This window comes from Gallus gallus, chromosome 5, assembly GCF_016699485.2.
Source record: "Gallus gallus isolate bGalGal1 chromosome 5, bGalGal1.mat.broiler.GRCg7b, whole genome shotgun sequence".
Classification (NCBI taxonomy): Eukaryota; Metazoa; Chordata; class Aves; order Galliformes; family Phasianidae; genus Gallus; species Gallus gallus.
In genome coordinates this window covers 47,499,496-47,512,072 of record NC_052536.1, presented here as the reverse complement: position 1 = coordinate 47,512,072, position 12,577 = coordinate 47,499,496, and the positions used below count along the sequence as shown (strand labels likewise).

At 42.6% G+C, this 12,577-nt stretch overlaps 1 protein-coding gene across 14 annotated transcripts in view; it reads left to right on the top strand.

Moving 5' to 3' along the window:
• The first annotated feature begins 127 nt into the window (after positions 1–127).
• SETD3 (SET domain containing 3, actin histidine methyltransferase) overlaps positions 128–12,577 on the top strand; it is a 55,155-nt gene continuing 42,705 nt past the window's right edge. The window contains exons 1-5 of one of the 14 annotated variants that reach the window (XM_046941816.1): positions 128–214; positions 1,138–1,191; positions 6,529–6,624; positions 7,286–7,329; positions 8,513–8,661. In XM_046941816.1, the coding sequence (XP_046797772.1) occupies positions 8,621–8,661 (41 nt within the window). In that variant the 5' untranslated portion in view covers positions 128–214; positions 1,138–1,191; positions 6,529–6,624; positions 7,286–7,329; positions 8,513–8,620. Of the gene's footprint in view, positions 534–1,137; positions 1,192–1,699; positions 6,625–7,285; positions 7,330–8,512; positions 8,662–12,577 lie in introns of those variants that run through there. The other 13 variants (XM_046941818.1, XM_046941819.1, XM_046941812.1 and 10 more) reach the window with 13 other exon arrangements.

The window sequence follows — 12,577 nt, the reverse complement described above, 5'->3', positions numbered from 1 at the left end:
GATTGGTCACTGAGCGTCCCTTTGGGGGTGGGGCCTCCCGTGTGGCCGTGGTTAGACCAATGGAGGCTAGGGGCGGGGCCGTGCGCTGGCTGCGCGGGGTTGGGCCTCGCTCGGCCTCCGCCTCCCCACCCGCGGGCAGCGGCGTCCGGCGGAGGGACGGCCTGGGTTCGGCGCCGCTCCCAGCAGCCGAGGCCGCGGCCGCTCCGCGCGGGAGGTAAGTGGGGGTCGTGCCGGGGACCCCCTCAGGCGTCGGCCTCCCGCGCGGCGGGCTCCTTCCCGGAGCCCTTCCCTCCGCGGCCCGGCCCGGCCCGCCCCGCCGCCTCCCTTCCTGCGCCGCGGGCGCGTTCCGCCGGCCCAGGCCTCGCCGCCCCCTCGCTTCCCGCCCGCCGCCGCGCTTCTCCCTCCGCCGCCGCTCCAGTGGGGTGAGCCTGCGGGGAGCCCGGCGCAGCCCCCTCTTCTCAGCCTCGCCCTCGGAGGCCGGAGCGGGACGCCCGGCTTGGAGCTGCTTTCCCCGTGATGTAATCCCTTTCCCTGTGCGTGCCACGCTTCGTACGCTGCCCGCTCCTTCCGTTCGCTCCCGCTGACCCACCCGCTCCCCAGCGCCGGGCCTTCTGTGTTACGGGGCTGAGGCGGCTGTGGTGTTGGGTCCAACGTCAAATACTTCCTCAGAGTAGCATTTAAGCTGTTTTGCCCGCACGGTGATCTCTCCTTGAGAGCAGCTCGGTGCTTCCCGCCCCTTGAGGCTGCTGAAACCCAACTTTGCACAGCTGTTCCTCATTCTCTTCCCGCCCAGCACGCTCGCTTCGGGTTGCTTAAGTGAAGCTGTGCTCTGCAATTGTCTTTAGTTCGGAACAACTTCCTAAATCCTCGATTTGCAATCGATTTGCTGCCCAAACGCTGCACTGAGCTGTCAGAACAAACTCAGCCTTCCTTCTGGAAGCTGGACTTTGCAGCTTGGGATGAGAAGCCTGGTAGCTGCTCTTCTGTGAGCTTGATTTTGCTCATGAGTTGAAGCTGAGTGCAGATTCTTTCTCCCTTCTGAGAGTGTGCAATATAACCACCTGTCTCATCAAACGATGCCTCCATTCGATGAGTGTTACTAACGTTACCTTAACGTCTTAACTCTTCTGCTTTCAGTTGTAAGCTTGTTTAAAAACCAAATAAAAAGCCACAGTGTTGAAACTACAGTAGGTGAGTAAACGGCTGTACTGTTCTGAATGCCCTGCATCTGGTTCCTGGTGTAAAATAATAAGCTAATGTACAAGCTGCAGGGAATGGTGTGATGGTGAGAAGGCAGAGATGCTTCCAGATAACTTTATGCTGTTAAGTAACTTAATATGGTAGAAGCTCAAGCACGTCAGCTTGTGCTTTGATAGAGCTTTGAGTTATGTTGAGCTAGCTGGGCTGAAGTACAGTTGAAAATACCTCTGTGGCACAGGAGGTCTGTGTCTAGAGCTTTATGCTTCACCATAGTAGTGCTGATTGTGGGGTTTAACTGACACATTGGGTAGTCCTCGGTATAAATGAGTGTTGTAGTTCTTTTTTGAAAGAAAGAAAGAGGTGGTGTGAGAGTGTTACATATCATGGGGGTTCTGTAGCTTCCCTCTCACCATGTGAGTGTTCAGTAGGCCACTGCTAAAGACCGTGTCCTGATGCCTGTGGCATGAGCACCAAGTCACTCTGGAGGCCTGGGCTGTTTAGGCTGTGTGCTGATAGCTGCAGTCAGCTGGGTAATTTGCTTCGTTCCCAAAAGCTATATTATGGGGATATGAGATTGATTATTTGAAATAAAAACAGTACAGTATTTTTTCATTAATTCTGCTCAGAAGGAATTTGCAGAAAATCTGTTAGTCCTCAGGAAGAGCTAAACTCAAAGCAACAAAATGACAAAAGTAGAGTGAAGCGGCAGAGTTTAACAGTCCATTTACTTATTTTCTGCACTTATTGTTTTATTTACTTTTCTGGTTAAATAGTTGTTGAGGAGATGGTTCAAAGGAGAAGCAATGGATCTATTAATCATTAAGAAAGAGCCTGACTTGTTTCCTGCATGGCAGCTAGTAAATTGTCTTCCCTTGAAGATCAGCGAGGTGTTTATAGTAAGCAGCATTCCTTCTGCCTAAGTAAGTTCTACAGAAGGCGGGTGAGGGTGGATGTACAGTACTACAGCTCTTGGTATAGTGGTTCAGAATTAGCAAGCTGTTAAGTGATAGTAGTTATAAAATACATACTTAAATTTGGGATGTTGCCTTGGATTTAGCCACTCTTCTTTACCCTTTAGCGTTTTGATTTTACTTTTGAATTAAACTTTTGGTAAGAAATTATGAATTTGAGGCAGTCTTGAATGTAATATCTAACTAGCAACTGAAGTGAAACAGAAGTCAAACTGACAGGACTGTGGTATTATGTAGATCTAGGAGCATCTTTGGTATCCCAGGTCAGAGTATTGCCCTGGGTATTCTCTTGGATTCTAGTTAGAAAACTGAATGTGTTTGAGATTTGTTCCCAAGTAATTATCTGGACTTGCTGGTGTCAGTGTTCTTTGTAAGCAGATCAAATAAGGATTTTGCTTATTGTAGGGGATTTCTTTTTCTGTTACTCTGCAGAGTGGCTGCTTCCCAGTATCACAGTAATATTTGCATACAATTGAACCCATCTTAGCTTCAGGTTAGGGAGAGAATAATGAGGCTTGTTCTTCGTAGACTGGATGTGTGTAGCAGTGGTTCAATATTCTCTTTTCTAGACACTGTAGACTTGTGTGAGTGCTGGCGAACCTGTGGTGGTACCATTCTTTCATATTGAACTAGGGATTAAGAGCTGAATTCTAGCTACCCTTTGCCAACTAACTTAGAGAGGCTTCAGCTTCCTGTGCCTGATTTCAGGTGCTTAATAGTGCTTTAACTGGGAATACTGAGTGTATATTCTTGTAAGTCAGCTACTTTGTGATGTTATCTTAAAAGTGCTCCGGTGATGTTGTATAGCTTTAGTATGATCAATTTGAGCCCTACTTTGAAGAGGTTTGTATTTTAGTAATTAAAAGACAAGTTCAGTGCCCAGGAGTGTTTTTAACATTGCTTTACATTCTTGTACTCGCCCTTCGTCTGCGGTAACCTTCTCTGTTCCCTTTTTCTGTTTTTAGCTATTTGCCCTACATTGGCTTTTCCACCAAATGACGATTCTGGTTGTTCAGTCTATCCCTGTCCTCTATCCTTCCCATACTGCTCAGCAATTCTACTCATGCCTCTTGTGTTCCTTACTTTTTGAAGTAGGGAAGAATTGGCACTGAAGGCTCGCATTCAGTTCTGGGATTTGTTACCAGGCCAGAGCAGCAGACCTGTCAGCTGCAGGGGGGAATTCTGCCTGTCTTTCTAGCCCTGCGCTGAAGCATGCTGAGGTGGGAAAAGTTTGGTTGAGGTAGGTTTTGTCTCCTATGTGTACATGTGAACAGATGTTTACAAGCTCTGAAGCTGTCCGCATCCAGGTAGTACAACATAAGCAAAAAAGCGTGTTTCTGGGACTATAGTTGCTGATGTCCTATTAAAAATCAAAATGGAGTATAACTTCTATTTTGAGATATCCTGTACTTTTCAGAAGGATTTTTGGGCCTGATGTTAGACTGTTAGATGTTAGGAGTGAATAAGTCCTTGATATTGTGTAAACACTGATCAGCAACAAAGCATTGATGTGTTATCAGCATTATTCCTGTCCGAACTCCAAAACACAGCACCATTCCAGCCTCTAGGAAGAAAACTAACTCTATCCCAGCCGAAACCAGGTCAAAGAGGATGAGAGATTAGTACTTATATACTGTCGTATTTTATTCTTCTGTGTCCCTGATTTCTGAAAGAGGTGGCTCAGCTCTTCTGGAAGTGATTGAACAGCAGTGCTTGAACCACTGGAGTTTTCCTACAGCCTGTTATTGTAGGCTGAAATTGTTGTAGCTGAGCATGGGCTATAGATTGTATCTGTTCCAGTGAGCTGCTTTGCAGTCACTTTTGCAGATGTCAGTAACCTGCACTGGAAGTGAATGCGTGTCTGGAGCTCTTTTGCTTGTAGTTGGATTCTAAACTTTTGCATGTGGCTTAGTTCTTAGTTTGTATGCATTTATATCTGTTAGGGTATGATACACAATGGTTGTATTGTTTAACTCAATAAAACAAAGTCCCTGATATTTACTGCCTATATTTCTTAGTAAATAAGAGAATTAGAGAGATCTTCCTTTGTCTTAGTTCTTTATAGCCCTACTGACCAAAGTTTTCATGTTGTATAGTTTTAGTGGAGCAGGTAAAGGGTGTAGTATAAAGTTCTTTTTCCTTGGAATCTGCATTGACAGCCCAGTATCTCTGATATGCTGGGTCTTACTTTGATGCTTGTACAATGATAACTTGGTCCCCTTAAGCTATGAGCTCCTCTGGGAGAAGGCATCACTGATAACCAAGCATGATGTGCAGGCTCTTTTTTCCCCCCCCCAGCCAGGCCTTCTAGGGAGTTGGATTGGTTTTAGGGTCCATCTGAGACGCTCTTATTTTTACTTAGTGATAAAGTTTGTTTTGTGTATGTATGCTGTCCTATTGTTCAGGTCAGCAGAGCAGGTAGTAAATAGCATTTGTCCCATTACTGACTTCAGGGTACGCCACTAGTGTGTGGCCTCGGGTTGGACTTTGTGCTGCTCATTATAACCCTTTAAACCCAGCAGTTCAGCCAGTTTACAGCCTATCTCACCGACTGATCTAGTTGGTACTTCATCAGCCTGTCTGTGAGTATGTGATGGCAGCAGTTTAAAGGCCTTAAAAGAGATAAAATCTATTGGTCAAGTGTTGTTGCTGCTTCGTAAATCCATGGTGAGTAATCCCAGTCACCTTGCCCTTCATGTGTTTGGCTTTGTGTTCCTTACCAGGTTAAACCTTAGATGGGCTCTGGCTTTCCTAACCTCATCCCTGCACTCAGTGTCTCACATCTTCCTGGGTCGTATGGCCCAATTTCCACCTCTTCTGTTTTGTTGTTTGAGTTTTGTCAGAAATACCCTGTTCAATAGCTGGGATAGAATTCATTTTCTTCCTAGTAGCTGCTTTGGTGCTATTTTGGATTTAGAATGAGAATAATGTTGTTAACTGTTGTAGTTGTTGCAGAGCATTGCTTGCACTAAACCAAAGACATTTCAACTGCTCACATTGACTTGCCAGTGGGGAGCAGGGAGTGTCCAGAACCAGGACAGCTGTCCCAAACTGTCCAGAGGAATATCCCATACCACATGAACACTGTGCTGAGCAATAAGTTAAATGGCAACAGTCACTCATGCTGCTTTCTTCTCACTTTTGCTTAACATCCTGCCTGCAGCAACAGACCATTTCTGAGCTTGGAGGAAGTGATTGTTGAGAAGTCTCACCTGTTTACAGGTCTTAAAAATGAGGGAGTAACAGAGTATCACTCTTTTATCCTTCAGTTCTCAGTATCTTTCTCCTGGAAGAGGTGGAAGTATTAGGCCAGTAGAGCATATTTAGTGAAACCAAGAACACTTACTGAGTTAGTAAATACTGAGTTACCTTTCTACATCGGTTCTCTGACTCTAGGAAGCTATGTGAGGTTTGTTGGAGCATTTGGTGCTACTCTTTCTGAAATGCAGTGGACTGTTATGACTTTGAAAAGTATTGTCTGGAAGTAAAGAGTTGTGCTTAGGTATATGGAGGGCTTTGTTATATTTTTTTCTATCTGTGCAGACAGCATTTCAACGTTCACATCGAAATGATTTTTTTGCTGCTCTGAAAATCATCACACCTTATTCTGGTTTTTTTAATTGCTCTTCCAGAATATCCTGGCAGTGTAATGAATTGTCACCAGTTTTCCCTTCTGTTAACTATTAATGGTGTGAAAGAGGTTTAGAAATCTGGGCTTCTTAGGTCTTCAAAACAAGTGATAAAATATATTATCTTAAATTATATTTATGTAAGATATATAATATATGTATTATATATAAGGCATATCTTAAAATATTCATATCTTCTAGTCTTTGCTGGTCCCTTGCACATATTTAAATATTAATTTATTGAGTTCTACCAGTTCAACGCTTAATACAAAAGTGATTCTTTAATGCATCTGCACAGCTTGTTTCTTGTAGAACGTGTTATTAGGAAATAGTTGCTATTGTGTGTTTAAAACCCTGTGATGCATTTGTCTTGCTCAGCTTTTAGTTTTATACATAAATGGGCTTTTCAAAACTGGCTCACAACCTTCTGGATGAATGCTGCATAGCCTGGTAGAACTGTAATCTGGGTGGGCCGTGGCTTCCACATGGCATGGCTAGATCTGTTCAGGCTCAGGAACCTGATGAAGCTAATGCATTGCAACAGTCTTGATGTTCCATTGCTAACATCTCTAAACCAGCAGCATTTTTATAACTACTGCTACTCACTATGAAGAATGAAATACCGCCTGGGTTTTGATACTCCTGACATTAATACATGTGTTTATGTTCCTGTGACTGGATAATCTTTTCTTTGGAAGCTACCTTCTCCAAATAGTGTGTCTCAGCAGGAAGCTCAGCTATGTATGGATGGATTCATTCTTCGAGGACCTATGCTTTGCTGGAGCACTATTTTTAGACCTGTGGAAAGTAACATGGATTGTCTGGTGAGAAAGGGAGAATAGCTGTCTGCCGTGGATGACCAGCAACAGCATCTAATCTTCCACTTTGCTATGCACAGTTGCATTGGCAGCATATTAATATATTAACTCCTTAAAATAGAGAAGCGTCCATTCCCTCTGGAGCATGCTGCATCTGATTCTGTCAGTCAGGAGCAAATGAAGCTGGTGTTGTCAGCCCAATTGGAGAGGCTTTGTGTGCTGCTACAGTGAAGAAGCTGTTCCATGCAAAGCTTGAAGCTGCAGAAAATGACTGTTGTGTTCTCACATGGTAGTCAGTATCTCTTCTCTTCTCCTTTTTTAAAAGCCAGCATTCAGACAGTTATTTCTGACTTCATTCCTAGATGATGCTTGGGAATAAAAGTGAGGTCTGCAAGGGTTCATAAAGTAGCAATTCTGTCTCACTGCTTTATGTAAAAATAAAAAATGCAAGTCTTGCTTTTAGGACAGTGGCAGATAATGTTGCAGTTCTCTTTTATCGTTGTAGGATGCCTGACTTGCACAACCTGTTTCTCTGGCTTATTAAAGCTTTAGATCAACTACAATAGGGCAATATTTAGTTGCTTCTATTCAGGTGTTGAAGTATGGGCATTTGAAGACTAAAGTGAAGCAACAGCCTAATGTGATAAATGCTTGCTTTACTTTGCAGTGTCTCTGTAGCTGTTCTCTGAAAGTGGATCAAAGATAGAAATAGTAAGTTTTATGTTTTTCTGATGATACAAGCAACCAAAGACTTGAGCTGCAAACTCTTTGAAACTGCAGCCCTAGTCTTAGTGTATACCTGCTTCAAAGATGGGAAGTTAATGTGGTGATGCAGCTTGAATGTGTTCCACCAGGGCCTTACTCCTGTGCTTGAAGAAAGCAAAAGTCTTTGCAACTTTGAGGAACATCTTATCTTTTGTAAAGATATAACTTTATTTTCCAGCAAGTTCAGAAATGTCAGATCAGATGAATGACAAAGAACTGGCTTGAACGTGTTTTTGCACACTGCTACTCCCAGAACGCCTTTTCTCTGGTGTACAGAAATGGACCAGTGAGGTGTCAGAAGTGGCCCCTGTATGGCCACAGTCAGTGCTCATATCAGCACTGTCATTTGTGCTCTCTAAGGAAAAATTCTTTGGTTGCTTCCAGTGTGGATGTCATCCCTCTGTATCCGGTGACTTGTCAGACTAGTGGATAACAGTTCTGTTTGTTGAAGTAGCAAACTCTTTAGTGCAAGAGCTGGGAAGCAGGATATTAATACTAATATTAATACCACTCTTGTCAGGAGTCATGCTGCTACTTTTTTCCCCCTTCTTATACCCTGACTGCAGAGATAGTCCCAGTAGAAGAGGAGTGCAGATACTTCAATGTTATTTTTAACTATCAGTTTGGAGGAGCTGGAGGTAAGAGATACCCAGGCTTCACAGGGATTTGTGGGGTGCTGCAGTTCTTTGCAACTCCTTATCTGAACACTTGTAGGGTCTGGTCACACGCTTCCTAGGGTGGCCAGGGTAAGTCAGTGACGTTGCATGGGGCCTTTGTGGTCTGAGGCAGTGTAGGAGCAGGAGTATTCTTCCTGATTGTGTTCTGGGAGTGCAGGGAGCAATGCATTTACAATTTGCACCTCCATGCTAAAATAAATGTTTAAAATCTTTGCTTTGGTTTGTTTTGTCACCTGCATACATGCAAATAAACACCGAAACAAACAGAACTACTCGCTAGTATGCCTACCATCCTTGTTCTGAAGTGTGAAGATTATAATTTCATAGCAGTTTACAGTGTTTTGTGATATGTACACATCCTTTATCAAAATACATACTTTATCAAGCATCGGAAACCTCAGGGCTGAGGCCAAATGCACTTAATATTTCTGTGTCTGTCTTATACCTCACAGTCCAATAAATGCATCTGTTAGAAGCTTTCATTTCAAACCCCTGCGCTGTCACTTCGAGTTAATTTGGAGCCTCTGAGGGTTCAGGTTGCCAACTATGAATGCCAAGAGATGAAAAGAGGCGAAGAGGAACCTGCTCCTTCACTTCCAAGGTCTAGAATTACTGCCAGTATTTCAGCTAAAATACCTAGTCTCTTCTGCTAAGTTGGTCATGATTTCTCTACTAAATGGGGAGTAGACTTAAGGGTTTGGAAGTTTGGAAGACTTTCCAACTGTATTAAATCCTAAACTCCATCACATAATTAAGGCTTTCATAGCAAAAGCTTTTCAAAACATTTACATTTGTTTTGAATATGTATTCACACAAGCATGTGCTGTGGTTCATGGCCAAAGCCTGATGTCCTTTGCATTGTTATGCTTTGAATATACATTTCTGTATCCACTGGGGGGTGTTTTTGGTGGTCTGATAGCAATCCCAAGCACTACTACTGAGGATGTGGTGCCAAGAAGAAGCATTTTCAAGTACACATACATTTGTATGGAGAGAAGCTAGAAGAAACTGATTTTCTGTTATTCAGGGAATAACAGCAGTTACTTTAAAGCTGCCCAAATTCTATTAATTTCCTTGTTAGCAGATTCATGTACACTGGGTAGTGTCAACTGAGTGCTCAAATAAAGGTCCTGAAGGATTCTGTGGCTCAAGCCATGGTGCCAAAACAGTCAGCCTGTTTATGTTGTTAGGAGAGGTGAAGGTACAATTAAACTCATTTTGAGGACAGGTGTTGCATATGCTGCCGTGTAACATGGAGCAGGGCCTAAGGCCTGTGCAAACTTGTTTGGTGCTGTGGATATCCTCCTTCCTCCATGCTTTCTGGTAGGGATATTTGCGAGGATTTTTTAACAGCATGTAAGTGCTGTAAGGAATGTGTGTGAGTAGGAAGCCCTTCAGAATGAAAGGCCATTGGTGTCTTCGTATGGTTACATTCTGCATCACCTCGCTGCTTGGATGAGCACATTGGATTAGTTGCGTTAGAAAAGCCCAGGCACTGGGAGGAGCATCTATGGCATCTGCTGCCTGTGCTGTGATTAGAGATGTGGGCTGTCCTGTAATGATTGTAATTATCTGAAAGGAGCAGCCAGCACACAATGGTAAATGGTGTTGGAGTTGTAATATGTATAGAAAGCAGAGGGTAGACAAAGGTGTTAAAACAAAAAATAAACAGAACTGATAGACTTAATGTTTTTTCCACTGCATGGAAATAATTAAGGGCCCTATTGCTGCTAAGTTGCTTGAGGGCATTCTACTTAGGTGGAATTATTGTTGCAATTAAATGGTAGTCCTTGACATTAAGCATCTTTGGCTTTAAATCTCTTCCTTGGAGACAGTCCAGTTAATTGGAATATATGTTGTTCCCTAGTTTTGTGCTATTTATGTCATTGACTATAATACAATTAAAGGACTTTAAAAATAATAAAAATCTATGCAGTGATACCCCAGAACTTCTTACTGTTCAGGCAGACTTTATTCCACTCTGTCTGCTATGTGAAGCAGACAGTGTAATATAGTGATAGATATACCAATAAACATCTAATTTTTTTGTATATCCTAACGAATTTGCATGCAATACCAAAATACATATTTTATTCTATTCAAAGGAAGAAGTGGAGGAAAGAGTCAAGTTTTTAGTTGGAGTTCTGTTTTAAAGAGGTGTCCTCTCTTTTGGTTATTGACTAAGAAGCAGTTGCGGTGAGGGCTGACCCACGTGAAATCTGTATTTGGGGATTCAAAAAGCAATTCCTATTGAAATGCATGCTTAGATACCATTGTCATAATCTTCCATTGCATCCAAGGCCTTCTCAAAACTTCAGGAAGCCTCTGTCTGAGCTCACACTACAGAGATACCTGATTGTTGTTGGTATGCTGCATTGAGAAGCAGGACAGGTCATGTTAAACCATTGCAGGAGCTGTTTTGAAACCTTATGAGATCTTTGTGGCTTCATGAAACTCCTGGAAATCTGTTTAGCTACAAGCAGAGGTAGCACGTAATTACTAGCTCCTGTTTTAGCATACCACCATTTGGAATTAAACTTTTTGTGGTACGTTATCTTCTGATACACCTGTACAGTTGGAATGCTTGTACCAAAGAAAACCAATATGCCTGTATGACTGTTCCGTATAGCTGTGGCGATAGAAATTGGGAGCAATGTTAGCATTCTTTTATTAATGGTTTTACAGTGTATTTTGGGAAATTCTCTTATGTGTGTATCAGGGGGTTGTTGTTGGCAGCAGCTGCTCTCAATTGCTTGTGGACCAAACCTTTATAAAATTTCTTTTATCTTCTGAGGGGTTGCTTTTAGGATCGTGTAACCATAGCAAACAGCTCGTTGAGCTTAAAGCATGTAATCAGTATTTTCACAAACAATCAAAATGTATTTTACATCAGGGTTTATTGAAACACGTGTCAGCCACGTGACTGTCTTATGCCTTCCTAAAGAGCCTTGGCTGTAAAATTAAGTGAAAACAGCATCTTGTTGGGAAGTAGTTGCTTTGCAGGAACTGGATTTTTCTGAGTAAGTACAAAACCAACAATGTTCTCTTAGTATTTTTTATATACTTAGTTGATGTTAACTGCTTTTGCAATAGTAACAAATTCATTTGCAGTATTTGTATTCAAACTCATCCTCTAGGAAGAGGAAAAACATTCCTTTGGAGGTATTAAGAGAAGAGACATGGATTTCAAACCATTTGTTGCCAAGTTCTTTTCATTGGTGAAAACTTGGAGATAAATTTTCAGTGTTGGTCTGCTATTTCTTATTTTCTGATTTTGCTCATGTTCAGTGTTTCTTTTGTTTTCAAATGTTACTCAGTTAATTGTAGGTGCCTGTATACAGTACTGAATTTCTTTAAGGAACAACAAGGCTCAGAACTACTGGCTTGACAGATCTCTTAAAGAAAACAACAGGGAGAAGGGGCAGAGGTATAATGTTCCTGAAGGTAGTAAAATCCAGCTGCTTGCTGATAGTGGAGGAAATGCATAGAGAGGAAACACCTGAATGAAAAAACATGAGGTTTGCAGAGAGCTTATCTTGGGAAGTCTGTTCTTTTTGAGAAGTGGTGGTGACAAATTATTTCATTCACTTCTCCTGAGAGAGAAAATGTGCAGTCCCATTACAAATGGGTCGTGTGTCTAAATCAGGTCTTTCAAAGGGAGATAAAAATGAAACTCAATATGAAATAGGAGAAGGTGGCTTGGAGTTTTGTAGCCTTGTAAAGAAAGCAAGCTTATTTAGTTGCAACCTAGACCCCAAGAAGCTGGATGAACGTACTGAAGAAGAATCTCTCTTTGTGGTGCTTTTCTTGCAGCTCCCAAGTATCCCAAGTATCTGCTCTTGGTTGCTGGCATGGTTCTTCCTATGGTAAAAGTCTGGCAGGAGAAAAGAAGTAAAGAAGGCAAAGGATGGAAAGAATAGACTGTAAAAAGAGGCAGAGAAACTTCTCACTATCCCTCTGGGAGAAGATGGATGCTGCCCAGCATAGAAACAGGGAGATACTAGGGTATGTGGCAACTGTTGTTTGATCAGGTTGTTGCCTCTGTAGGGTAGATAGCTTGCAGAAAGAGAAGATTGAGCTAGACATCCTGTGGCTCTTATCCAGCACTGATGCTAGAGACCAGACATGAGAAAGAGGGAGAGATGCTGAGCAAAATCTTGTGGAACTGGAAGAAAGCTGCAGTGTGGTATAACCAGTCTGTATGTGTGCCAGGATCTGCCCCTCACTGCAAAACCTGTTTGGAGTTGTGGTGGTCTGCTGCTCAAGATGGTATTCTTGAGTGATCCCATGAGAAATCTGTGTGGCAATCTTTATAGAGGGAGAGATTACAGTTTCTTAAGCAGCAGGAAGGAACAGTGTTTGAGAGGCTCTGTGGCAGAATAGCACAAAGAGTTACTGTAACTGATTAGAAGCAATATAGTCTATCACCCAGTTGTTCTGGGACAGCAGAACAATGCAGGATACCTGTATTTGCTGGGCTGTGCTTTGGATTGATTCTGAGTGTAGCTTCTAGCCAC